The sequence below is a fragment of the Gigantopelta aegis genome, chromosome 1 (assembly GCF_016097555.1).
Source record: "Gigantopelta aegis isolate Gae_Host chromosome 1, Gae_host_genome, whole genome shotgun sequence".
NCBI lineage: Eukaryota > Metazoa > Mollusca > Gastropoda > Neomphalida > Peltospiridae > Gigantopelta > Gigantopelta aegis.
The window spans coordinates 44,198,535-44,224,421 of NC_054699.1; the positions used below are offsets into that span (position 1 = coordinate 44,198,535).

Below are 25,887 nucleotides of genomic sequence, written 5' to 3' on the forward strand. Positions count from 1 at the left end.
CTTTCATTCTTGCATTTAGCTTAGTTTGACACCCAATAGCCGATATATTGTTCGTGCTGGGTTGTCGTTAAACATTCATTCTTTCATTCATTCATTCTTGCATTTAGCTTAGTTTGACACCAAATAGCCGATATATTGTTCGTGCTGGGGTGTAGTGAAACATTCATTCATTCATTCTTGCATTTAGCTTAGTTTGACACCCAATAGCCGATATATTGTTCGTGCTGGGTTGTCGTTAAACATTCTTTCATTCTTGCATTTAGCTTAGTCTGACACCCAACATATTGTTCGTGCTGGGGTGTCGTTAAACATTCATTCTTTCATTTTTGCATTTAGCTTAGTTTGACACCCAACAGTCGATATATTGTTCGTGCTGGGGTGTCGTTAAACATTCATTCTTTCATTCTTGCATTTAGCTTAGTTTGACACCCAATAGCCGATATATATTTCGTGCTGGGGTGTCGTTAAACATTCATTCTTTCATTCTTGCATTTAGCTTAGTTTGACACCCAATAGCCGATATATTGTTCGTGCTGGGTTGTCGTTAAACATTCATTCTTGCATTTAGCTTAGTCCGACACCCAGTAGCCGATATATTGTTCGTGCTGGGGTGTCGTTAAACATTCATTTCATTTCATTCATTTGTGAACTGACTAGCAAATTACAAAACTGAAAGACACAATAACAATCTGTTTAAAAAATAAATAAAAAAACGAAACAAAAAAATAAACCTTTTTAATGAACAAAACTGATTATTATACGATTAAAAACACACGAGTTTAGTATTTTATTTATTACACTGCATATAATGAACAAAAATGCACAAAATCACTTCAAAAATAAATAATTAAATTTTCTTTGCGTCTATACACTTTACGGCAATCCGATTGGTCCAGAGGTCAGGGGTGGAAAAATACCATTGCCCGACTCCCGTGTACAGTACTATCTCATGGTCGGGCAACAAATATTGGTACGCCAGCTTGCCCGTGGGCAAGTAAGGAATTTTTGTTAATTTTTTTTTTTTTTAATAAATACTTACCTTAAGCTAGGAAAAGTTCTGTGGCTCGCCTATATTTATGTCTTAAAATACTGTTAACTAGTAAAGTGAATAACTTACTCAACAAAACAACGAACGATCGATAACATGTTTTAATTAGTTATGTGCAACCGCTTATCAATAATGTTAGAGTAGTCTCCCTTGTAAAAATTAATTTTTATCATGACGCAGAAAACCAAATCGATTGAAAAAAGAAAAGGACCTTGGTAAATGAGACAATATTAGCAAAGAATAAAAAAAAATGATGACAAAAATCGGAAACGTAAATTCGTACCGAGTTGGAAGGAACAATTTCCGTGGGTCATTTACGATCACGAAGCTAACGTCATGACATGTTCGGTTTGCTGTAAATTCCCGAGCGTTAATGCAAAAAAATCTGCAAATTAGTTGAGCTGATGTTCGTAATGAGCCCGTGCACAGCTATATGCGAGAGAACGTTCTCCAATATGAACTTAGTCAAGACAAACCACAGGACTGTTCTAAACCAAGAGACATTTGAAAAAACTGACAGTAATGACACATGGACCCAAGACACTGAGAGATTTCTTCCCTAGAGTTGCTATAAGGGAATGGCCTAGCCGGATTCAAAGTGCCCAGGGTACACGCCATATCCTGTCTTTAGAATCTGATACGGCTGAAGGTGGACCAGAAACTTCAACAAAACCAGTGGATTAAAGTAAACAAATAAAAATCAGAAAAGTTTCTTGTTATTCACTTAAAAATTCAACATTCATCACATAAAAAATCTGGGCAAGTATTGTATAATTCAGGGCAAGTACATTTATAGTTTTTACTTGCCCGAGGACAAGTACATTTATAAAATAATTTTCTACCCCTGGAGGTGCTTCTTTTTATTCGATGTGCACACTTTTGTATGACCCACTACGCGGGATCATACAGTGTGCAAATCGTTTTTTCGGTTCATACTTCCATGAACCAAAAAATAATTGCGGTCAATTATTAATTAAACAAGACATGAATATGCACAGAACCTCGATAAATACCGATTAACATAAGACTGTTCCATCGTTCCATATTAAAAACACTCGTGACGAATCCTCTATACATATTCATTCATTTTAAGTTTTTAATTTATACTAACCCGTAAAAATTATATATAAAAATACATGTAAGTTGTATATTGAATATTTAAAAGTACATGTAGTTTTAATTTTGAAGCGTGTCTATACATTTTTGGTCATTCTTTAAACATACGACCAGGATCCTATTTTACGAAGCGTCATAAAAAATCGATTCCACGGTTGTCAATATGATGTAACAGCGGTGCCAACAAAACAATAACACACGGCCGAGTGTATGCTATCGTCATTGATTTGTGCATGACATGGTACAAATTCATTTTGAATCGCCCTTGATGGATAATTGGATATCCAACTAAGTTTTATGATACCACATCTGTGATATATTTTATTATTATTTAAACAGCCATATGCTGTTTTCTTTAAAAACACTCAGTTTTCTATGTATTTTCCCTACCGATATGTCGACAGCATCCATTCATGTGTGCATTCATCCATTCATCCATTCATTTTTTCATTCATCCATCCACAATTAGAATCAATTCTGGACTTTTTTTGCAATTTCTTTGTGAAACTGAATTTTATTCTAAATATTTATTTTGTGCTGTATTGGCCATTCTCAAAGAGAATGTTGCACCCCTGCACCACGGTGAGGTTGCAGCACTCGCAGGGGGGTAATAAGGATATAGGCACATTAATATGTTATCCTATCATATTCCTTGCACGGATACTCGAGTCATGAGAACGGACTCGAGTCTCGCTAGACCACACAGTGAATAGATGTAATGAAATACCTTCTGAATATCGATGTATAAATTCCGGAATATGCAAGTTACTGAAAATGAATACCATGGTGTATGATCATGTTCAATACAAGATGTAAAGTAGATGGCCTAATGTGGAAACGTATAATACATCTAGCTTCGTCAATCAATTGTTATATAAATGTGTTACCTGTTTATCCACTACGTCGTTGTTAAATATATAGTCTACATTTATTTTGTAGTGTCTTTTTTAGAAGGCGGGGATAGTGCATTCCTTGTTCTGTTTAGTTTAAAAACCAAAAAATTACCGAGCAGTATTTATGCTTTGCTACAAGTGTTTTCTACTATTTTATACAATAAACTGTATTAGCAGTGTAGTAGGCCACATATGAAAATGATATCTCTTCAACAATATACAATCCACCAACGTCACTGACGTAGTGTCAGTAAATGGTTCTGGGTCAGTTCCCATATGGTATTTGGGGTAAACTTTCAAACTGTTATATGATACTGTCAGTTTTCTGGACTTTGCAGGTTTTCGTTTGTCTCCAAATAAGAACTATTACCATCACTTAAAAGTTCAAAATGACAGCCATTGTTATAGCGTTTTCGTGGGACGTATCACTTTGATATGTACAAAGATATTTTTAACCATATGGGCAATAATGTTTGTTACGTGCACAATCTATACTGTATATACACGTACCGTAGATATTTCCAAACATTTCATCTGGGGTTGTTGTTGTTTTGTTTTTGTTTTTGTTTTTTGGGGGTTTTTTTTTTTTGGTTTGGTTTTTTTGTTGTTGTGGGGTTGTTGTTGTTGTTTTGTTTTGGGTTTTTTTTTTTTTTTTGGGGGGGGGGGGGTTGCTCGTCTTTCTGGTATTAATGGCACCTATATGAAACAGCACACACCTCTAGACGCCGTGGCACAGTGTGGTCAGTTTTAAGGTTATCGATGGAATAGGTACTGAAATTTACGAACACAGGTGCCATTAATATCTTACTCTCCTCTCCTCTAAATGCTAAAGACCTTCCTTATATGACTTCAATTACCAAGTTTGAAGATGCCAAAAAAGCTCAGCCTGGGGTCGCGATCTATAAGGGAGGCGTTGGAGACAGTGACGTAAAGCTGGTCGTTCCGATTGAGCTGGAAGATGCCCCCGACGTAGCTGGTGTGGATGTAGATGTCCCTGTTGGTCCTCTCCGCGCACGTGTGCACCGTCTGCAGTAGTTTCTCCTTGCCGTCGTTGGGGCCGCTCACGCTGTAGCGGTGGACCTGGTGCCCCAGCAGCTTGGGCAGCTTGACGCCGTTGCCGGTAAGGATCTTGAAGTAGATCTGGCTATAGACGTAATAGAGACCGCTGTTGGTGATGATCAGTCGGTCGTGCTGCAGATCCACACCGCGGAAGTACGACAGGGGCTCATCCTTCATCCACGAGTTCACGTGTGTCTGCCGAGTACCTGCGTAGACAGGGGGAAAAGGAAAGGAATGTTTGGTTAAAGATGCCTCGGCACTTTTTTTTTAAAACAAAAAGTTGAAGTTTGTTTCGTTTAACGACACCACTAGTGCACATTGATTTATTAATAATCCAATGGGCCCACCGACGGGGATCGATCCCAAACCGACAGCGCACCAGGCGAGCGCTTTACCACTGAGTTACGTCCCGCCCCTTGAACGATAAATACACGACGATAGACCGTGTCTGTCTTTTGTGTGTTACTGCACAGTGACCTAACAAAAAAGGAGAAAGAACTTGTCCCGGTTCCAAATGTAATTCAGTGTAACATAAAAAAAACTTTATAATGTAATTGTTGAGCAAGAATACCTGACAAAATATTAGCTGGGTACTTATTGTACAAGGGTGATCTGGCTCACTGCTCTGGGGTCCTGGGAACAGACACACATGCCACATCATGCACGTATACAACGCCACACGAACATACACTCAAACTCAAACACGGTCGCACATATAAAGTAAAGTTTGTCTTGTTTCACGAACCCACTAGAACACGTTGATTTATTAATCATCGGCTACTTGGATGTCAAAAATTTGGTAATTCTGACATATTATTGTCTTAGAAAGAAAACCCGCAACTTTTTTTCATTAGTAGCAAGGGATTTGAATATGCACCACCCCAGACAGGACAGTACATACCACGGCCTTCGATATATCAGTCGTGGGTCGCACATATAAACACGCACACACATAAACGCCAGACGGATATACACAAACATTTTTGGTGGGGGGGGGGGGGGGCTCTTTAGAAAACAAGACAGCACCTGCAGACGCATGTATACACAATCACAATCCAAGCACACGCACAAAGTAAAATAAACCTCACAACTATGTTTGGAATGAGACACAGCTGCTCTTTATGTACTTCCCTCTAATACTTACATTTTGCACCGCAGTTTACACTGTGTGTTAACTCAATAACAATCATCAACCATTGTTTGACACCCAATAGCCAATATATATATATATATATATATATATATATATATATATATATATATATATATATATATATATATATATATATATATTGTTGTGAAGTGTCATTAAACATGTATTTATTTATTCAGGACAATTGGGTATTGACCGAGGAAACGCACATGCTACATTTCATGTGGTTTTCGTGTATTTGTCTGTAGACAGGATAAAGATCGGTAGACTGACTGACATCTGAATTGTGTAGTATTTATTTATAAATATTACTACAAACGAAAAGAAAAGTACTTTCTTCAGTAAATTTACACGTAAGCAACACTTGCGGTTACTGTTTGCTATACACATTTAAAAATTCCCAGTCACGGAAGACAAGGTGACACAGCTCTATTCTGAAACCTTAGCCTTACATTTAGGTCAGGATACAAGGTCTTGGTTTCAGTGAACAAAGACAACATCTGTCTCTCGTTTCGATTTCCCAGAATACGTCTCGTCTCGGTAGTTCAAAATAATCCTTCTTTCAAGGTGCTCTCCAATCGTTCTTTGTATTATGTTGTACGAGTCATAAGGGCGGATTCAGGGGGGGGGGGGGGGGGAGTAGGAGATCTCAAATGAAAAAAAGAAGAAAAGAAGTCTATGACCTTCCTTGCTGTGGTTTTACATAAATATATATAAATAATATTTTCATATACTTACCATCTGTAACACCCAATAGTCGGTGTGTATTTTTGTGCTGGGGTGTCGTTAAACATTCGTTCATTCATATTCGTATGCACACCATACCAACCCCATTCCCCACCCGCTACCGACCCTGGTCGGGCTGCTGGTGCTCTCTTGTACTTGCCAGCGTTGTATGTTTGAATGTTTTACTGGGGTTATAACATCTGCTACAGTTTGACAAAAGATACCTCCCCCTTCTCAACATGGTGGTGGGGTTTGTTTTGTTTTTGTCGGGTTTTTTTTGCGATAGTTAGGTGGATTAGAGTAATTATGGCTGTATACAATACATAGGTTTAACGTGGGACTGAATGTCTGTAACAGTTATTGTCCTTATACTGTGGACCTCGACCTCTTAGCGCTAAGATCACCTTGAGTGCTTAACTCGCTAATGCTAGTCGCTTCGTAAAACGGGGCCCTACAGGGTTTTAGTAAGTCAATGTTTACTGTTACTATTTATGTGTTCCCATGTTTTTCCCCATCAATATATTTTATTATGCATGGGCTGAATATGTATTATGTAATAAAAGTAGACCTGTAATGATGAATATACGAACGGGTCCCCCCACCCCCTTCCCATTTTGAACGTGTTGGATAATTGATATGTTATACATTAATTATTTACCTTTGTCCGATATCCAATAGCTCATGTCGTGAAGCAACCATACGTCAAACTTGATATTCATTTATTGTCCGCAATTCAAAACTACACAAATAACGCGTACTGATTTACGCCATATGTAAATAATCCACTATTGTTACAGGTATACGGCAACAGGTATTATGTATTATGTCAGCGTCGTAATGATTTCAATGCTCTGCTGGTAGATCAAATAGCCAATCAAAAATAAACACATCACCATACCAAACAGCCCAAAATACACCACCACCCAGTTATACGAAATTTAGTCAAGTGTATTATTTGTTCTTCTCATATCCTTTTGACAATTACAAATCTGTCTGTGGCGTTTTCAATGGAATTCAGTATTTTCATGCGCGGAATGTGTTTGGACTAGAACAACTTAATATATACTTACATGTACAATCGTGTACCAGTCGAACATACTTGAATCGCGGGAGAAGTATGTAGAGTCTACTTAATATATACTTACATGTACTTATATACTTACATGTACAATCGTGTACCAGTCGAACATACTTGAATCGCGGTAGACGTATGCAATGCAGAACAGTGAAAAGTACTAAACCAGTTCATTATGTTCTGTATGGGTCACGTGTGGTAAAATGTTCATTTTGATACTTTCAAAACGGCACATGATACAAACCCAAGTTTTACAAAATGCTATGCCAAAGAATAATCTCAACATCTACTGTACGCAATCGACTGGCCCAATATTTCTTCCCCACCCCAGCCCATAGTATCTTTTGTTTTTCTGGGTCCATTGGACTATTTCTCGTTCCAGCCAATACACCACGGCTGGTATATCAAATACCGTGGTATGTGCTACCCTGCTTGTGGGATGTGCATATACAAGAATGGTTCACATACAATAACCGGAATTTTTCACTTCCACATTTTTAATATACTGTGATAATGCACGTTTACTTCCGTCGTTGAACACGTGTAGTCTGTCCGATGAACTGATCGCTAGCACATGCGAAGGAAAACAGCATAAAGCTTTTTAGTGTTAGTATTGTTTTATTATCATGTATGTACTTACAATCGTGTTCTTGATTTAAAGTTTTAAACAGCTTTTGTGTTTTGTGGTTTGTTCCGTGACAGGAGGGAGCACCGCTTTCTTACTAATAATACTACTAGCCTCGTACATCGGAAACTAATGTGGTATAGTTGAACGAGACTACATTTGTTTTTAGTTTTTTTTGTCGGCCTTTATAAAAAGTTTATTTTCGCGTGGAATATATTTTCACGAATTTCATTCACACGCGAAAAACGCGAAAAACAATTCCACGCGAAAGTAAAGTATTATACAGTAATCAATGTGCTCTAGTGGTATCGTTAAACAAAACAGACTTTAACTTTTCGTTTCCCAGGATAATATACACTTTATTTCTTTCGAGTGATTTGTGCCCCCATCATTTCGAGATATCGTTTTAAGACTGCCTTCTGTCTAAAAGAGACAATGCATAACGACTGGTATATCATGGTCGTGGTATTTGGTATCCTCTCTGTGGGATGGTGCATATAAAAGATCCCTTGCTACTAAAGGAAAAAATGTTGCGGGTTTCCTCTCTAAGACTATATGCCATAAATTTGGTAATTCTATCACTTAGTCATCAAACGAAACACACTACATTTTGTCTCAAGTGAATCAGAAATTGGGGGTGAAGCTGCTCATTTCACACACAATTTGAGTACTTTTTTTTTTACAGGTATCCCATACATGTTTCAAGCACAAGGCTACTTGACACAGTGGTACTAGATGAAATAAAATTGCATTAATTTTTTGCATAGATGAAACTTTTATCTTTTTTGATTTTACAACAAACACACTCACATTTATCACCAATCACAGGACTTGTAGTATTAACTGCTCTATCAAAAGTTCGGTGCACCTCGAACTTTGATCCAGCCGAAAGTTATTTGGTTTTGTACTACCTTCAGATCTAAATAAAACTTGGTGGAATGTGCCTTCCACGTCCTGTCCCCCAGTCCTTGTCTGAAAGGTTAAATCTACTCTACATGATATATAAAAACGAGCACATACCCTGCAGACATGGGTAAACAAGTTACATCTCTTGAAGTATTTTGTTAAGTTTCCACACTTTATTAGTTTCTGCAGTTTGTCTTCTTCATATCTTCTTCTTCTGCTTTCAGTTTCTTAATGTTTCTTGAAACTTAAATTGGTAGGTGTATTGTCTCTATCAACTAGGCAGTCAAACGTAGGTAGTTTTTTTTTTAATCAGTGCTCTAGTGGTGTCGTTAAACAAAACAAACTTTAAAACGTGTTTAATCACTAGAACGTTTTTGTGTTGTAGTTTCCTTTTATCAGAGTTTTCATCTCTGATAGAGAAAGGAAATGTTTTATTTAACGACGCACTCAACACATTTTATTTACGGTTATATGGCGTCGGACTGATAGAGAAACACAGTGATGCTGTTACTGATGTTCAGATTGTTTGTTTGGTTAGTTTGTATGCAGACGTGTTACCTGTATCTCTGAGAGAGACACACTGAGACTGTATTGCTGATGCTCAGAAATCTGTTTGTCCGGTTTGTCTGCAGATTTGCTACGTGCATGTCTGATGGAGACACTGTGGTGGTATTGCTGATGCTCAGATGTCTGTTTGGCCGGTTTGTCTGCTGACTTGTTACCTGTATTTCTGAGAGAGAGAGAGAGAGAGACACTGGTGGTGTTGCTGATGCTCAGATGTCTGTTTGGCCGGTTTGTCTGCTGACTCTTTACCTGTATCTCTGAGGGAGACACACTGTGGTGGTAGTGTGTCTACATGCTTTGTACCTGTATTTCCACAGATCCTATGGAGTACAACACTGGTGGTTCTGGACATGATGCTGAGCTGGTGTTTGAGATTTTTGGTGACATTGTCTTGGGACTAATTTTGTATCAGCTGAAGTACTGCTTTATGGTTGGTGAGGAACATGATGTTTTCTGTAAAACTACCCTTGAAAGCATTTGTCTTCATTTGTTTTCTTCATCTGCTTGTTAAATGTTTACTTCTGATCTCCTTTCGCTTTACTGGAAAATTATATTCGTCGCAGCTTGTTACTATCGGAAATGTCATTCCTGACGTCATTTCGCTTTACAACAAAGTCTTCTTCTGTTGTTGTTTTTTGTTGTTGTTAATTCCTGGGGGGGTGATTTCCTTTTCTTCTTCCTCTCCTTTTCTGCTTCTTCATTTTAGAATCTACTCCTGAACACATTTGATTTATCTAGAAGGTCCATCTTCGTTTTTTCTTCTCTGCTTCCTGTTTTTAGAAACGTTCAACTCGAGGTCATTTTGGCTTTAGTAGAGAAAGTCCATCGCACCAGCCTCATTTTAATAGCGAAGGTTCACTTGGGTGTAGCCGCTAATCCGGGTTGCTGTGACTGGTTGTTGTGGTGATGATGGTGACGCAAATGGCTGATCTTTCTCAACATCCATCAATCCACTGTCAACTGGTGGCCCTGGTCTATATCACACTGTAGATACAGTGAACCTGTGATAAGCAGCCACTAAAGGGAGCATCAAGAGATGGCTTTAAAGATAGGTAACTGCATAATGAAGGTCAGTACACACTATACTAGATTTGGAGGAATACAAAGATGGGTCTCTTAAGATAAGCTTCTGGTTATCTGATTAATAGAGGTTGCCTCTTGGTTAGTTTTAAAATATGCAAGGCACAGTTTTAGTTTAATATTAGTTCCCTCGCTCCCTTGGGACAATGATTTATTTGTTGCTAATCGAAGCCAGTAATAGTGACAGTGTATTCATCCACTCACAGACCCTAAAGCAGTGTTTCTCAAACTGTCACGTCAGAGGGTTTTAAGTGCACATTCAGAGCAAGCTGTTGTAGCGTACGCTTCTCGTGGGCGCAGGTGGAGGCTCCTCCATCCGGGACAGGTCTTAAACTGTTCTTAGATACAGCTTTATGTTTAGCCCAGAGAAGACTCCTTTGTTAACTTTAGACAGCATACTTTCAAACCCAATAGTTCTGATATTATGGTCGGCATTCTGCTGAGGGATACAATTTGAGAAACACCGCCTGTACAGGAGACCGAGCGTTCGCGGTATTTGGTTAGACTGGTGTTTTGCGCTTAACGTTAAATTAATGATATGGTATAGTATGGATGCCAGTCAAACTGTCCGCGAGCGCTCGCCCTCCTGAACACGTCACAACACGTTACAGAAACCGCCGTGCGAGTGTACATAGTTACCATGGTGACGTGGAAGTCGATGACGTTTCTGTAGGCCCGTAAGAAGATGTGCCGCGGAGACACTGCCAACCGACGATTGAAAGCGGGGTTCTGCAACCTGTCTCAGCCTATCCTCTGGTGAAGAGACAGTAATAAAATACTGAACAACAGTAATCAATAAAGTCAGTTAACAAAGTTAGTTTAACTGATAATTTGATAATATTTCGTGCATGTCTTGTTTAACATCAACCTCCTCACACCCATTAAAGACAAGAAGACCCTCCATCTCTCTCTCTCTCTCTCTCTCTCTCTCTCTGTGTGTGTGTGTGTGTCTCTCTCTCTCTCCCTCTCTCACTCCCTCTCTGTCTCTCTTTCTCTTTTCCAACAGGAACATATCTATCTCTATTTTTCTCTCTCGTCTCTCTTCCAACAAGAACATATATTTTTTCTCTCCCTTCCAACATAAACATATCTCTTCTCTCTATGTCTCTCGTCCTTCCAATAGGAACATCTCTCTCTCTAACCTCTCTCTCTCCCTCTCTCTCTCTCACTCACTCACTCCCGCTCCCTCCCTCTCTCTCTCTCTCTCTCTCTCTCTCTCTCTCTCTCTCTCTCTCTCTCTCTCTCTCTCTCTCTCTCTCTCTCTCTCTCTCTCTCTCTCTCTCTCCCTCCTTCCAACAGGAACATATCTATCTCTATTTTTCTCTCTCGTCTCTCTTCCAACAAGAACATATATTTTTTCTCTCCCTTCCAACATAAACATATCTCTTCTCTCTCTGTCTCTCGCCCTTCCAATAGGAACATCTCTCTCTAACCTACCTACCTACCTCTCTCTCTCTCTCTCTCAATAGCGATATCTACAATATATATGAACAATATCTGGTGTGTGTGCAATATAAAGAGTGCGTATTAAAATTAATACCTTCCGCTTGTAGCTGCTTGGTTCGTCTGTCGTATATCTGCAAGTAGGAGCAACAACACCGTTAAACTATAGTCATGTACAATCATTGTTAAACGCATAAGCCGGATCTCGTAAAAGGCAACACAATTATAGCCCGAGTCCATCGAAGACGTGCGGCGTAAAGGTTCAGGACCCATATTCACAAAATATCGTAAGCCTAGTTTTACACGTAAACGTAAATCTACGACTTAAGAGCTATTCACGAAACAACGAAAACGTAAGTTACGTGTTAAGTTGGACGTAAATATAAGAGTGCCTCAGGTTGCAAACTAACGCTGCACGTAAGTTGTGTACATATAATAAATCAAGCACGATCGCCGTTATTTACTATTATTTACGGAAACTAGCAGTATTTCCAATAAATTAAGCAGTTTGCGATGGCGAACGCCCACGGATTGAACATATTTTTGTTCGTGATCGAACGGATGTTTTCGACACGGCCAATTTCTCCTGAGTTATCTTTTCCTTTTTAAGAAATGTCCTCAAGTTCGTACCAAAACGCGGATCCCTACCAATACCAAAATGCCATGGTTCACTGTTCGCTATGTTATTGTTAGCAGACGACAAACAAAATTGCGTTTTGCGCATTTGTTATTTACCCGGTAGCCATCGTTTCTAATGTGTTTTTATTAATTACTCCAGTGAGAATGTTAAATCGTAGATTTACGTCCAACTAAGTTACGTTTACATTTACGACCATCTTTGAGAATAGGGTGCTTCTTGCACGTAAACGTAAATCTACGGCACACGTAAGTGCTAGTCGTAGACGTAAATTTACACTTTTTTGTGAATATGGGTCCAGGCCTGCAGTCCAGGACCCATATTCACAAAACATCGTTAGTCTAGTTTTACACGTAAACGTAAATCTACGACTGAAGAGCTATGCACGAAACAACGTAAACGTAAGTTACGTGTAAAGTTGGATTAAATATAAGAGTGCCTCCGGTTACAACTAAATCTGCACGTAGGCCTAAGTCGTGTACATAGTAATATATTATTTACGGAAACTGGCAGCATTTCCAATAAATGAAGCAGTTTGCGATGGCAAACGCCCACGGATTGAACATATTTTTGTTGCTGATCGAACAGATGTTTTCGACTAGGCCAATTTCTCCCGAGTTACCTTTTTCTTTTTGAAGAATGTCCTAAAGTTCGTACCAAAACGCGGATTCTCACCATCACCAAAATGCCATGGTTTGCCATTCATAATGTTATTGTTAGTAGACGACAAACGAAATTGCCTTTTGCGCATTTGTTATTTACCCGGTAGCCATCGTTTCTAACGGCTTTTTTTAAATTTCTCCGGTGAGAGTATTAAATCGTAGATTTACGTCCAACTAAGTTACGTTTACATTTACGACCGTCTTTGAGGATAAGGTGCTTCTACGACAGATGTAAGTGCTAGTCGGCTCCTTAGACATTTTATATGGTATGCAAATCTACCATAAGGCTGGTGGCTTTACCACTGACATTGGCGTAGGTCAAATCTCTGAAGTTGCAGATATCAGCAAGATCGTAATTCATTTTCCAAATCGGATCCATGCACGTAATGACGTTGTGAGTCAGGTTCAAGAACTCAACGAGGCTGCCCGCGTACTAGTTAAACATTTTCAGAGCGCAATTCTTCATGTGGCCGGCACACGAATATTATGGCAAAATAGTTAGTATTACACAGTGAAATTTGAGGTTTTAAGGTTTTATTTTGCAAAAAGAATAATGGACAATTGGACGGTAACTGGTGTCACATTTATAAACATTCTGTTTTAAATGCCTGTAATTTTGTCACAATGACATCCAAGCATTTCTGCTGTTAGAGACAAAGTTTGTTTTGTTTAACGACATCTCCACAACACATTGATTTGTTAATTATCAGTATTGCATGTCAAACATTTGGTAATTTTGACTCGTAGTCTTCGGAGGAAACCTGCTACGTTTTCTCTTAGCAGCAAGGGATTGTTTTTATGCACCTTCATACAGACAGGACAGCACATATCTGGCCTTTGGTATACCAGTAGTGGAGCACTGTTTTGGATTGGGGGGGGGAGACCAAGCGGAGAATGGTCCACTAAGGAGGTTCGATCCTGCGACCAAAGCACCTCAGGCGAGGTCTCTACCTACTGATCTTGATTTCTCCCCTTTTACGCAGTTTGTTCATATGGTCGACACACGATATGGAAACTAATAGTCTGTATTGCACAATGTAATTTGACGCAGAACAGGTGTTAAAGTATTTTATTGTATAAAAAGGACTGATTTACAGGGTGTACCTGGGTTGTTTTTTCAGTCACCATTGTGTTCAGCGAATACTCTTAGTAACCAGTCCCCCATGACTGGTATACCAAAGGCCATGGTATGTGCTGTCCTGTGTGGGAACTTCATTTGTATTAATGGAAAATGGTAGCGGGTTTCATCTGAAGACTACGAGTCATACTTACCGTATGTCTGACATCCAATCATTAATCAATGTGCTCTAGTGGTATCGTTAAACAAAACAAACAGATATATTGTGTTCATGCATTTCTTGCTGTTAGATTCACAACAAAAGACCACAAACTACTTAATGTTCCAGTAAAATTTCCCAGACTACCGTAAGTGGTCCTTAATGGTAATTTTCTTGCGTCATTGACAGTGCTTTTCTTGCGTCATTGACAGTAATTTTCTTGCGTCATTGACAGTACTTTTCTTGCGTCATTGACAGTGCTTTTCTTGCGTCATTGACAGTACTTTTCTTGCGTCATTGACAGTGCTTTTCTTGCGTCATTGACAGTACTTTTCTTGCTTCATTGACAGTACTTTTCTTGTGTCACTGACGGTACTTTTCTTGTCACTGACATTCAAGTAAATGGCCAGCAAAGTGGACCTATTGTAGTCTGTTGAATTTTCTACGTCGGTACAATGAGGCTTGCGGTCATCTGATTCGACCCCATTAGTCCAAAATGGGTATACAGGTGACAAAAGCCAGGTATTTAAACTATCAAAATATTGGCTGTACATTAATACAACTGTGGAACCGACTTAATGGTAGTCTGGTCTCGTCTGGTCTCACCTCCCCGTATTCCAGGTATAGTATTGGTTATTAATGTGAAACACAAACACAACTAGTCACTTCGTCTGCTTTCGTATTGTAAACTGCCTTAATAAAACAGTCAGGCACGTGGCCATTTTGAAATACACTTTTCAAGTCTAGCCTCGTAGTTTATATCATAACAGTCAAAACAAGTCGAAGAATGGCGCCTCGGAGTAAGAAACTACAGCTGTATTGTCCAGTTTAAATGCTTGAACAATTATGCTTGAGAATTTGCTGCTCTCGACGTTGTTAAAACATTCATTGCTTTTTGCACAGATGTGATTTTTTTTTTTTTTTTTTTTTTAATGTTATAACGGTTTTTTGGTCCACATTTAAAGTTCCCATACTATATACGTAATTGCAGATCTAGAAATTCACAAACTTCGTGTTATTCATTGGCCACAGTGGAATTGGTGATGTTCTTCTGCGGTTTTTTTTTTTTTGGTTTTGTTTTGTTTTGTTTTGTTTTTTTCACTTTAATGTAACAACTTAACAAGTGTTCATGGTTCACCTGGTATACCGTGTAAATGTCAAATGTTTTGTATTTGGAGTTGTAAACATCAGTGAAAGGTTCTCTCGAGTCTTTTGCCACGTCTAGTGATGTCTGCGTCACCTAGTGGTTTCCTTTTAAAAAAAAACATAATACAGTTAGTGGTATACGAAATAATTTAAGTAAAATATACATATAATAATTATTAAATAATAATAATAATAAATAATAATAAGTAATAACAAATAATAATAATAAATAATTAAATAAATAAAATTACAGTAAAAATATAATAAAATTTCTCTTCTTTTTTTTTTTTTTTATAATAAGATATCCATAAAATAACTAAACATGAAATTGAAAATAGCAAAAACTACTTACTGGACTCGAAATGGTGTTTCCTGGCAACACTATGTTGTCTTTTACTAAGATTCCATCTTTTCCTCTCTCTCTCTCATAGATTGTGTGCAACATACAGCGGCCATTTTCATTAAAGTCGCCAAACATTTGGTAATTTTGACGTATAGTCTTAGAGAGGAAACCCGCTACATTTTTTTCCATTAGTAGCAAGGGATCTTTTATATGCAGCATCCCATAGACAGGATAGCACATACCACGGTCTTTGATATACCAGTCGTGGTGCACTGGCTAGAATCGAGAAATAGCCCACTGGCCCACTGACGGGGATCGATCCCAAACCGACCATGCATCAAGTAATTAGTTAGTGGTTTGAATGAAGATTTATTTGGCATATATAGTATACATTAGACAAAATTATTGGGCGCAGATAAAAAGTTTGTTTTGTTTATCGACACCACTAGAGCACAATGATTAATTAATCGTCGGCTATTGAATGTCAAACATTTGGTAATTCTGACATTTTATAGTCATCAGATCAAACCTGCTACATTTTTTTCATTAGCAGCAAGGGGTCTTTTTATATGCACTTTCCCACAGACAGGAAAGCACATACCACGGCATTTGACCACTTGTGGTGAACTGCTTGGAACGAGAGAAAAACAAACACCAATCAGTTGAATGGATCCACCGAGGTGGTCATTGGCCATGGACAAAACAATACCGGCGGCCGCAGTTAGTTTTAGATAATGTTAATTTAAACAAACAAAAAGCGACATTTTAATGAATATTAAATAGTGGGAAAGAAAGGGTTAAAGTCGTAGACCCTAGTTTCAACTCGTGAAAATGGATACTTCGGGCCGAATTTACAAAGCCTGTTTTTCTTAAACACAGGGTAAGGGGGGCATGTGCCCCCCCCCCCCCCCCCACACACACACACGTTTCAGATATTTTGCTTTATAATAGTGTAAAAGTGTGTAAGTATAAAAGTGTGCCCCACCCCCCCCCCACCCCCCCACCCCCATTTTTTGGCACCTTCCTACGCCACTGTTGTGTTTGGTTAACCTTAAAAGTGCTGTGAAAATCCAGTGTTTATTAAATTATGGATAATAATGAATTTTATTTCTTTTTAGTGGAAAAGATGTCACATCTTGGTCGGCAGGGTGCTCATCTCGTAGAGATTTCAATTATGTACATGCATTTAATGTACTCTGGACAATTGTAAGTGCCCTTTTTGGCATAGGCGTAGGAGAAGGAGGGGCAGGGGGTAATTCTCCATCTCTGAAGATTATGCTTTGTCCGCCTCCCCCTATCCTTCTATTTGAAGATGATCTTTTTTAATGAATTAATTGACACTTACAATTGTTGGAAATTGCTGACGCCTATGCTTGACGATGCACCCCCTCCCTAGAGCCATCTTACGGCCACCCTTGGTCATGTATAATAATAAAAAATATTATTTTAAAAAAAAGTTTGGCCGCCACTTACCATACTGATTATGGTAAGGAATTGCCCAGACGTTCTGGCACAACAGAAAGCCCGTCCTTTTTTATGGTACACCTCCAGCGTCTTTACGTTCGGATCTTCTTCCGGAACCGGTGTTGTGACAATGGATGCGCAGGGAACACACCATTTTTCACGGTCGCTGTGGTCACTTTCCACAAAGAGATCTCTGATGAGGACGAAAATAGACAGGGAGATGGCTAGGACACTGATGAGGATACAGATGATGACGAGCGGTCTAACGCTGACCTTCCTACGTACGACGGGCCGAGCTGGGAGTCGTCTGCGGGATTCCAGATGCTCGTAGTTGTGTTCACTATCGACAGTCAGGTACACGTGCGAATCTGTGGATGACATGCTGGGTTCTCTATGACGTCCAGGCATTGGGGTTTGTCCTCACAGGAACCTTTAAATAAAGATAACAAAAACAACTTGAATATTAAACCAGGCCTCATCTGGGAACAGCATCCTGGGGTTTCTGTCACGTCCAGGCATTGATATGTCCTCTAAGAACCCTTCAAATAAAGAGAAACATTTCATTTCAACTTATGTTCGTGCTTATATCCAATTAAGGTTCAAGCACGCTGTCCTGGTCACACATCTCAGCTATCTGGGCTGTCTGTCCAGGACAGTGGGTTAGTTAGTTGTTAGTGGTTAGTGAGAGAGATGAGGGTGTAGTGGTCTTACACCTACCAATTGAGTCGTTAAAACTCACTCTGGGTGGGAGCCGGTACCGGGCTGCGACCCCTGTACCTACCAGTCTTATGTCTGATGGCTCAACCACGCCACCACCGAGGCCGGTGGTCGAGTGTCCTCTCAGAACAGAAACAACTTGAATATTAAACATAGGGAGAGCTGCATAGTTGTGTTCATTATCGACAGTTAAATACATGTGTGAATATGTGGATGATATTCTGGGGTCTCTATGACGTTCAGGCACTGATGTGTCCTCAAAGGACCCTTCAAAGTCAAAAAGATGTTGTGCGGACAAGTTTATGGTAGAAGATGTTGAATTTTTTTTCGAAATCATGAGGCAAAAATCACTCGAAGAAATAAAGAAACAAAAAGTTAAAGTTAAATGTTTTCTTTAACGACACCACTAGAGCACATTGATTTATTGACCAGCGGCTATTGGATGTCAGACATTTGGTAATTCTGACATATAGTCTCAGAGAGGAAACCCTCTACATTTTTTCATTAGTAGCAAGGGATCTTTTATAAGCATCACCCCATAGACAGGACAGCACATACCACGACCTTTGATATACCAGTCCTGGTGCACTGGCTGGAACAAGAAATAGCCAAAAGGGCCCACCGACGAGGATCAGTCCTAGACCGACTGCGCACAAACCAAGCTAGCGCTTTACCACTGGGCTATGTCCCGCCACTTCAAAGCAAAACAAACAGGTTACTACTTATCAAAATTGTCACTTTAAAATAGAGATGTGGCTTGGGATGGATGTGCCTGAACCTTGATAGGATATAGGCACGTAAATAGTTAAAGTCAAGTCAAGTAAAACAAACAGGTCACTTTAAAATAGAGATGTGGCTTGGGATGGATGTGCCTGAACCTTGATAGGATATAGGCACGTAAATAGTTAAAGTCAAGTCAAGTAAATCAAACAGGTCACTTTAAAATAGAGATGTGGCTTGGGATGGATGTGCCTGAACCTTGATAGGATATAGGCACGTAAATAGTTAAAGTCAAGTCAAGTAAAACACAAATCAGAATATTAACCAAAATATAAAGAACGAAGGAAGGAAATGATTTATTTAACGACGCACTCAACACATTTTATTTACGGTTATATGGCGTCGGACATACGGTTAAGGGCCACACAGGTATTGAGGGAGGAAACCCGCTGTCGCCACTTCATAGGCTACTCGTTTTCGATTAGCAGCAAGGGATCTTTTATATGCACCATCCCATAGACAGGATAGCACATACCACGGCTGGAGTGAGAAATAGCCCAATGGGCCAACCGACGGGGATCGATTCCAAACCTACCGCGCATCAAGTGGGCGCTTTACCACTAAGCTATGTCTCGCCCCTTATCCATTAACAGAACTTTTAATGACTAAAATTGCATATACAATACATATTCAACTTTAGAATGTCCGTGACTGTATATTTAAAAGGACATTCCTGAGTTTGCTGCATTGTAAGATGTTTCAGACTAATAAAATATTTTGGATTTTGTCTTCAAATAATTTCGCACGTATGAAAAAACTATATTTTGGGAAATAAAATGAAATTTAACCTAGTACAAATACTAGAACGATCAGAAACACGTTTAATATACAGTCACTAATATTTTATGCAGAAAAATATATTTGAAATGTAATTATAATCGTTAAAAAGTCTCTGTTAGTCGATAACATCTTAAAAACTGTAACAAACTCAGGAATGTCCCTTTAATGTGTTTCTGGTCATCGTAACATTCTTTTGCTGTTGTTCTTTGTGGGGAGTTGGGGGGGGGGGGGGGGGGGGGTCGTAATCAGATTTCCATTCATTTTCACAGCTATTTTGGCAACAATCAAAATACTTCGTTAAATTTGCTGATCAATAAACTTTATTTTTGCAACCACGGCAGTCGCTTCAGCTGCTACCACACTTATTTTTCGCATTTTATTTTCACGACTTCATAACAACAGTCACAAGACAATCTGTTCACATTCTCGTCAATGTTTGTACATTGTGTGTGTGCGCGTGTGTGCGTGTATCTGTGCGTGTGTGTATGTGTGTGTGTGTGTACACGTGTCAAAGTGTGTGTGTACGTGTCTGTGTGTACACATGTGTATATGTGTGTATACACGTGTCGGAGTGTGGGTCTGTGTGTGTACTTGTCTCTGTGTACACATGTGTATATGTGTGTTTACACGTGTCGGAGTGTGGGTCTGTGTGTGTACTTGTCTCTGTGTACATATGTGTGTATACACGTGTCGGAGTGTGGTCTGTGTGTGTACTTGTCTCTGTGTACACATGTGTATATGTGTGTATACACGTGTCGGAGTGTGGGTCTGTGTGTGTACTTGTCTCTGTGTACACATGTGTATATGTGTGTATACACGTGTCGGAGTGTGGGTCTGTGTGTGTACTTGTCTCTGTGTACACATGTGTATATGTGTGTATACACGTGTCGGAGTGTGGGTCTGTGTGTGTACTTGTCTCTGTGTACACATGTGTATATGTGTGTATACACGTGTCGGAGTGTGGGTCTGTGTGTACTTGTCTCTGTGTACACATGTGTATATGTGTGTATACACGTGTCGGAGTGTGGTCTGTGTGTGTACTTGTCTCTGTGTACACATGTGTATATGTGTGTATACACGTGTCGGAGTGTGGGTCTGTGTGTGTACTTGTCTCTGTGTACACATGTGTATATGTGTGTATACACGTGTCGGGGTGTGGGTCTGTGTGTGTACTTGTCTCTGTGTACACATGTGTATATGTGTGTATACACGTGTCGGAGTGTGGGTCTGTGTGTGTACTTGTCTCTGTGTACACATGTGTATATGTGTGTATACACGTGTCGGAGTGTGGGTCTGTGTGTGTACTTGTCTCTGTGTACACATGTGTATATGTGTGTATACACGTGTCGGAGTGTGGGTCTGTGTGTGTACTTGTCTCTGTGTACACATGTGTATATGTGTGTATACACGTGTCGGAGTGTGGGTCTGTGTGTGTACTTGTCTCTGTGTACACATGTGTATATGTGTGTATACACGTGTCGGAGTGTGGGTCTGTGTGTGTACTTGTCTGTGTGTACACATGTGTATATGTGTGTATACACGTGTCGGAGTGTGGGTCTGTGTGTGTACTTGTCTGTGTGTACACATGTGTATATGTGTGTATACACGTGTCGGAGTGTGGGTCTGTGTGTGTACTTGTCTCTGTGTACACATGTGTATATGTGTGTATACACGTGTCGGAGTGTGGTCTGTGTGTGTACTTGTCTCTGTGTACACATGTGTATATGTGTGTATACACGTGTCGGAGTGTGGGTCTGTGTGTGTACTTGTCTCTGTGTACACATGTGTATATGTGTGTATACACGTGTCGGAGTGTGGGTCTGTGTGTGTACTTGTCTCTGTGTACACATGTGTATATGTGTGTATACACGTGTCGGAGTGTGGGTCTGTGTGTGTACTTGTCTCTGTGTACACATGTGTATATGTGTGTATACACGTGTCGGAGTGTGGGTCTGTGTGTGTACTTGTCTCTGTGTACACATGTGTATATGTGTGTATACACGTGTCGGAGTGTGGGTCTGTGTGTGTACTTGTCTCTGTGTACACATGTGTATATGTGTGTATACACGTGTCGGAGTGTGGGTCTGTGTGTGTACTTGTCTCTGTGTACACATGTGTATATGTGTGTATACACGTGTCGGAGTGTGGGTCTGTGTGTGTACTTGTCTCTGTGTACACATGTGTATATGTGTGTATACACGTGTCGGAGTGTGGGTCTGTGTGTGTACTTGTCTCTGTGTACACATGTGTATATGTGTGTTTACACGTGTCGGAGTGTGGGTCTGTGTGTGTACTTGTCTCTGTGTACACATGTGTATATGTGTGTATACACGTGTCGGAGTGTGGGTCTGTGTGTGTACTTGTCTCGGTGTACACATGTGTATATGTGTGTATACACGTGTCGGAGTGTGGGTCTGTGTGTGTACTTGTCTCTGTGTACACATGTGTATATGTGTGTATACACGTGTCGGAGTGTGGGTCTGTGTGTGTACTTGTCTGTGTGTACACATGTGTATATGTGTGTATACACGTGTCGGAGTGTGGGTCTGTGTGTGTACTTGTCTCTGTGTACACATGTGTATATGTGTGTATACACGTGTCGGAGTGTGGGTCTGTGTGTGTACTTGTCTCTGTGTACACATGTGTATATGTGTGTATACACGTGTCGGAGTGTGGTCTGTGTGTGTACTTGTCTCTGTGTACACATGTGTATATGTGTGTATACACGTGTCGGAGTGTGGGTCTGTGTGTGTACTTGTCTCTGTGTACACATGTGTATATGTGTGTATACACGTGTCGGAGTGTGGGTCTGTGTGTGTACTTGTCTCTGTGTACACATGTGTATATGTGTGTTTACACGTGTCGGAGTGTGGGTCTGTGTGTGTACTTGTCTGTGTGTACACACGTGTTGGTGTGTGTGTTGTGCGTGTGTTTTTTTAAACAATATTGGATTTTGTTTTTATTGATGTTAATAGTTCGTTCATTCATACTTACTGGCGTTGTTAAACATTAATTCATTCATTCATGCATTCATTAATTCGTTATTTCATACATATATACACTTACATACATACACACATACAGACAGAAATACAGACATCATGAACTTATTTTGTTGTAATATTCAATATGGAGTAGTAACTTTGTATTATTGCAGAATAAAATAAAATAAAATAAAATATGAAACGAAACGAAACGAAACAAAACATAAAAAAAAATAAAAAATAAAAAAATAAAAAAAAAAAAAAAAAAAAATAAAAAAAAAAAAAAAAAAAAAAAAAATAAAAAAAAATAAAAAAAAAAAAAAAAAAAAAAAAAATTATATATAATAAAATATAAATATAAATATATATTAAGGAGACAAACAGAAAATGGAATCATACCTGAATCAAATTATTGAATACTCTTAATGACTAAATATGACCGGTGTCTCAACAAAATATAATAAAATAAAATATAAATATATATATTAAGGAGACAAACAGAAAATGGAATCATACCTGAATCAAGTTACGGAATACCCTTAATGACTAGATATGACCGGTGTCTCAACATTTTTAGACTATGGTGTAATATCGGTTTTCCGGTGTGTTTTGAAAAATTTACCTCATATGGTTTAGCTTGAACAAGGGACTAATTTTAACACAAGTCACAAGACGCCTCATGTTTCGGTTTTTAAATGTTGACCAATCATGTTCTGGTTTCTTCCAGGATATTCAAATGGATTAACATTGAAATGTACCCTATTGTTTAGCTTGTACAGAGATTTCTTCTCCCAAACCCACCCGCCACCCCCACACCACCACCAACAAGTTAACCACAACAGGTATCGTAAATACGGTTACGTTCTTCAATATCATTGGTCAATTCAATACGGTTTCTTTCTTCCTGGATGAGGGCGGGCCGTAGCCCAGTGGTAAACCGCCCGCCAGATGTGCGGTCGGTCTAGGATCGATCCCCGTCGGTGGGCCCATTGGGCTATTTCTCGTTCCAGCCAGTGCACCACGACTGATATACCAAAGGCCGTGATATGTGCTATCTTGTCTGTAGGATGGTGCATATAAAAGATTCCTTGCTGCTAATCGAAAAGAGTAGCCCATGTAGTGGCGTCAGTGGGTTTCCTCTCTCAATTGCTTCATTTAACGACACCACTAGAGCACATTTATTTATTAATCATCTCTCTCCATATCTGTGTGGTCCTTAACCATAAGTCCGACGCCATATAACCGTAAATAAAATGTGTTGAGTGCGTCGTTAAATAAAACATTCCTTTCCTTCCTTCCTTGTTCCTGGTTTGTCGTATATTCCCCGCCGTTGTTTCGGTATTGTAGGTTTGTATTGTGTGGAGGTTATCATACTCTCTAAATAGATTTTATGATTTTTATACAGGGAACACTTGTCAGTGTATGATATCCTGTTCTAGACAAGGAAGATCAACACTGTCATAGCGACTCGTGGCAGCAGAGCGTGAACATGAAAGGTGGGATTTCAGACACCGACGAATTAAACGTCTTGTAGGACATGCCATAATAATCAAGTAGTCCGGCTGACTACCGGGTTTAGACATCTGGTAGTTCGTGTGAGACATTGGTAGCCAAAACACACTGGGGTACCGCGATGGTCGTGCCCTGATTGGTCTGTAAAAACATTAGTAATATAAGATTGGATTTCTAAAGCAGTTTAAAAGCTTTATGATACTCCAATAAAGAAATATAAACGTGTGTGTGTGGGGGGGGGGGGGGGGGGGGGGGACTAGGGGATATACTACCTGAACCATGCATTAGTGCTCAGCATTTTCGTTCAATTCATGCACCCTCCCCCCCCCCCCCCCCCTACAGAAATGGGAGTCCGTACGCCTAGGTTTCCCTCAGTATATAGCTCACAAATTACTGCGGTATTTGCTGATCTACCTAGGTCTATATTAGGATATCAACCTAGTACCCATTAGACTAATTAACGAAGGAAGGAAGGAAATGGTTTATTTAATGACGCACTCAACGCATTTTATTTACGATTATATGGCGTCGGACATATGATTAAGGACCACACAGATATTGAGAGAGGAAACCCGCTGTCGCCACTTCATGGGCTACTCTTTTTGAATAGCAGTAAGGGATCTTTTATATGCACCATCCCATAGACAGGATAGCACATACCACGGCCTTTGATGTGCCAGTTGTGGTGCACTGGCTAGAGCGGGAAATAGCCCAATGGGCCCACTGACGGGGATCGATCCCAAACCGACCGCGCATCAAGCGAACGCTTTACCACTGGGAACTAATGAACGAATGGATCAGGTAGTATATACCACACACACACGCACGCACGCACGCACGCACGCACTCACACCTTTTTATATTTCTTTATTGGAGTATCATAAAGCTTTTAAATTGCTTTTGACAATAGTCCTATAGATCAGAAGTGTGTACACTCCAACACGATTCTTCCCTATTTGATTTGATATTTGAAAAGAGCTCATGTCGTCATCAACTGATAATAAATTATAATAGTATGTTATTAGTTGCAGACCAACGCGTAGTATTATTCCATACAGAGAATGTAATAAGTTAGGCAAATATTGAATATCTGCCAACAGGAACTCGTTTTTAAATTTGAAATTACAGTCACTTAACTTAATAAAAAATCTAGCCACGAATTACAAACAAAAAACCCGGCTCTTTTGTGTATAAAAAGAACCGACTATCCAAACATACATGTATTATATTGTAGTAAAGATATGAATTTATCCTGCTGTCACTGTATACATAGAGAATAATACCAAGAATACTACATGAATGCTCGTTAGATACCATTTATCTTATCACGAGTTTTCAAATGTTCAGCGAGTTGTAATGGTATCTAACGGCCACGAATATAGTATTTTATTGCTTAATGTCCTTACTATTAGGAGATAACCCTATTGTGTTTTCCGATTTGCGGACGTATATTGGTGGTTTTACTGTCGCAATTTTAGTTTTATTGGCGACGCGTTAGTTGCTGATAGTATTTCAAAGACGACTGAATTGTCAATCGGGTCAATCAGAAGAAATGCGCCTGTCTCAGGTTGACTGGGCTGTCGAAAGATTAAGGTGATATTTACAGAATAATAGATCGCCGACTGAGCCGAACGCACTGATCCTGTGTTTGGTTGGCGGCGTTTGTGCAAATCAGATAAGCGAAACCGTTGACCTCACCTGTATCGCACTGTGTAACCAGGAAGCAGAAGCAGTAAATAATCCCCAGGGCCCCATTCCACAAAGGCCTAAGATCACCTTAAGTGTATAGCTATCTTATGCACTAAGGTGATCTTGGTGCTAAGATCGCTTCGTGGAACGGGGCCCTAGTATTCCCAAGAAACTCGGGACGCACGGAAAAAGCACGGGATTTCGCAGT

The 25,887-nt window shown here is 39.6% G+C and overlaps 1 protein-coding gene across 1 annotated transcript in view; it reads right to left on the minus strand.

The window, feature by feature from the left end:
• Positions 1-720: 720 nt before the first annotated feature.
• The window catches only part of LOC121375507 (tumor necrosis factor ligand superfamily member 6-like), a 36,610-nt gene continuing 11,443 nt past the window's right edge, over positions 721-25,887 (minus strand). Inside the window, exons 3-6 of the mRNA XM_041502997.1 lie at positions 17,227-17,647; positions 11,786-11,822; positions 10,885-10,998; positions 721-4,322 (exon numbers count right to left, since the gene is read on the minus strand). Of these exons, the coding sequence (XP_041358931.1) occupies positions 3,907-4,322; positions 10,885-10,998; positions 11,786-11,822; positions 17,227-17,625 (966 nt within the window). The 5' untranslated portion in view covers positions 17,626-17,647 and the 3' untranslated portion in view covers positions 721-3,906. The remainder of the gene's footprint in view (positions 4,323-10,884; positions 10,999-11,785; positions 11,823-17,226; positions 17,648-25,887) is intronic.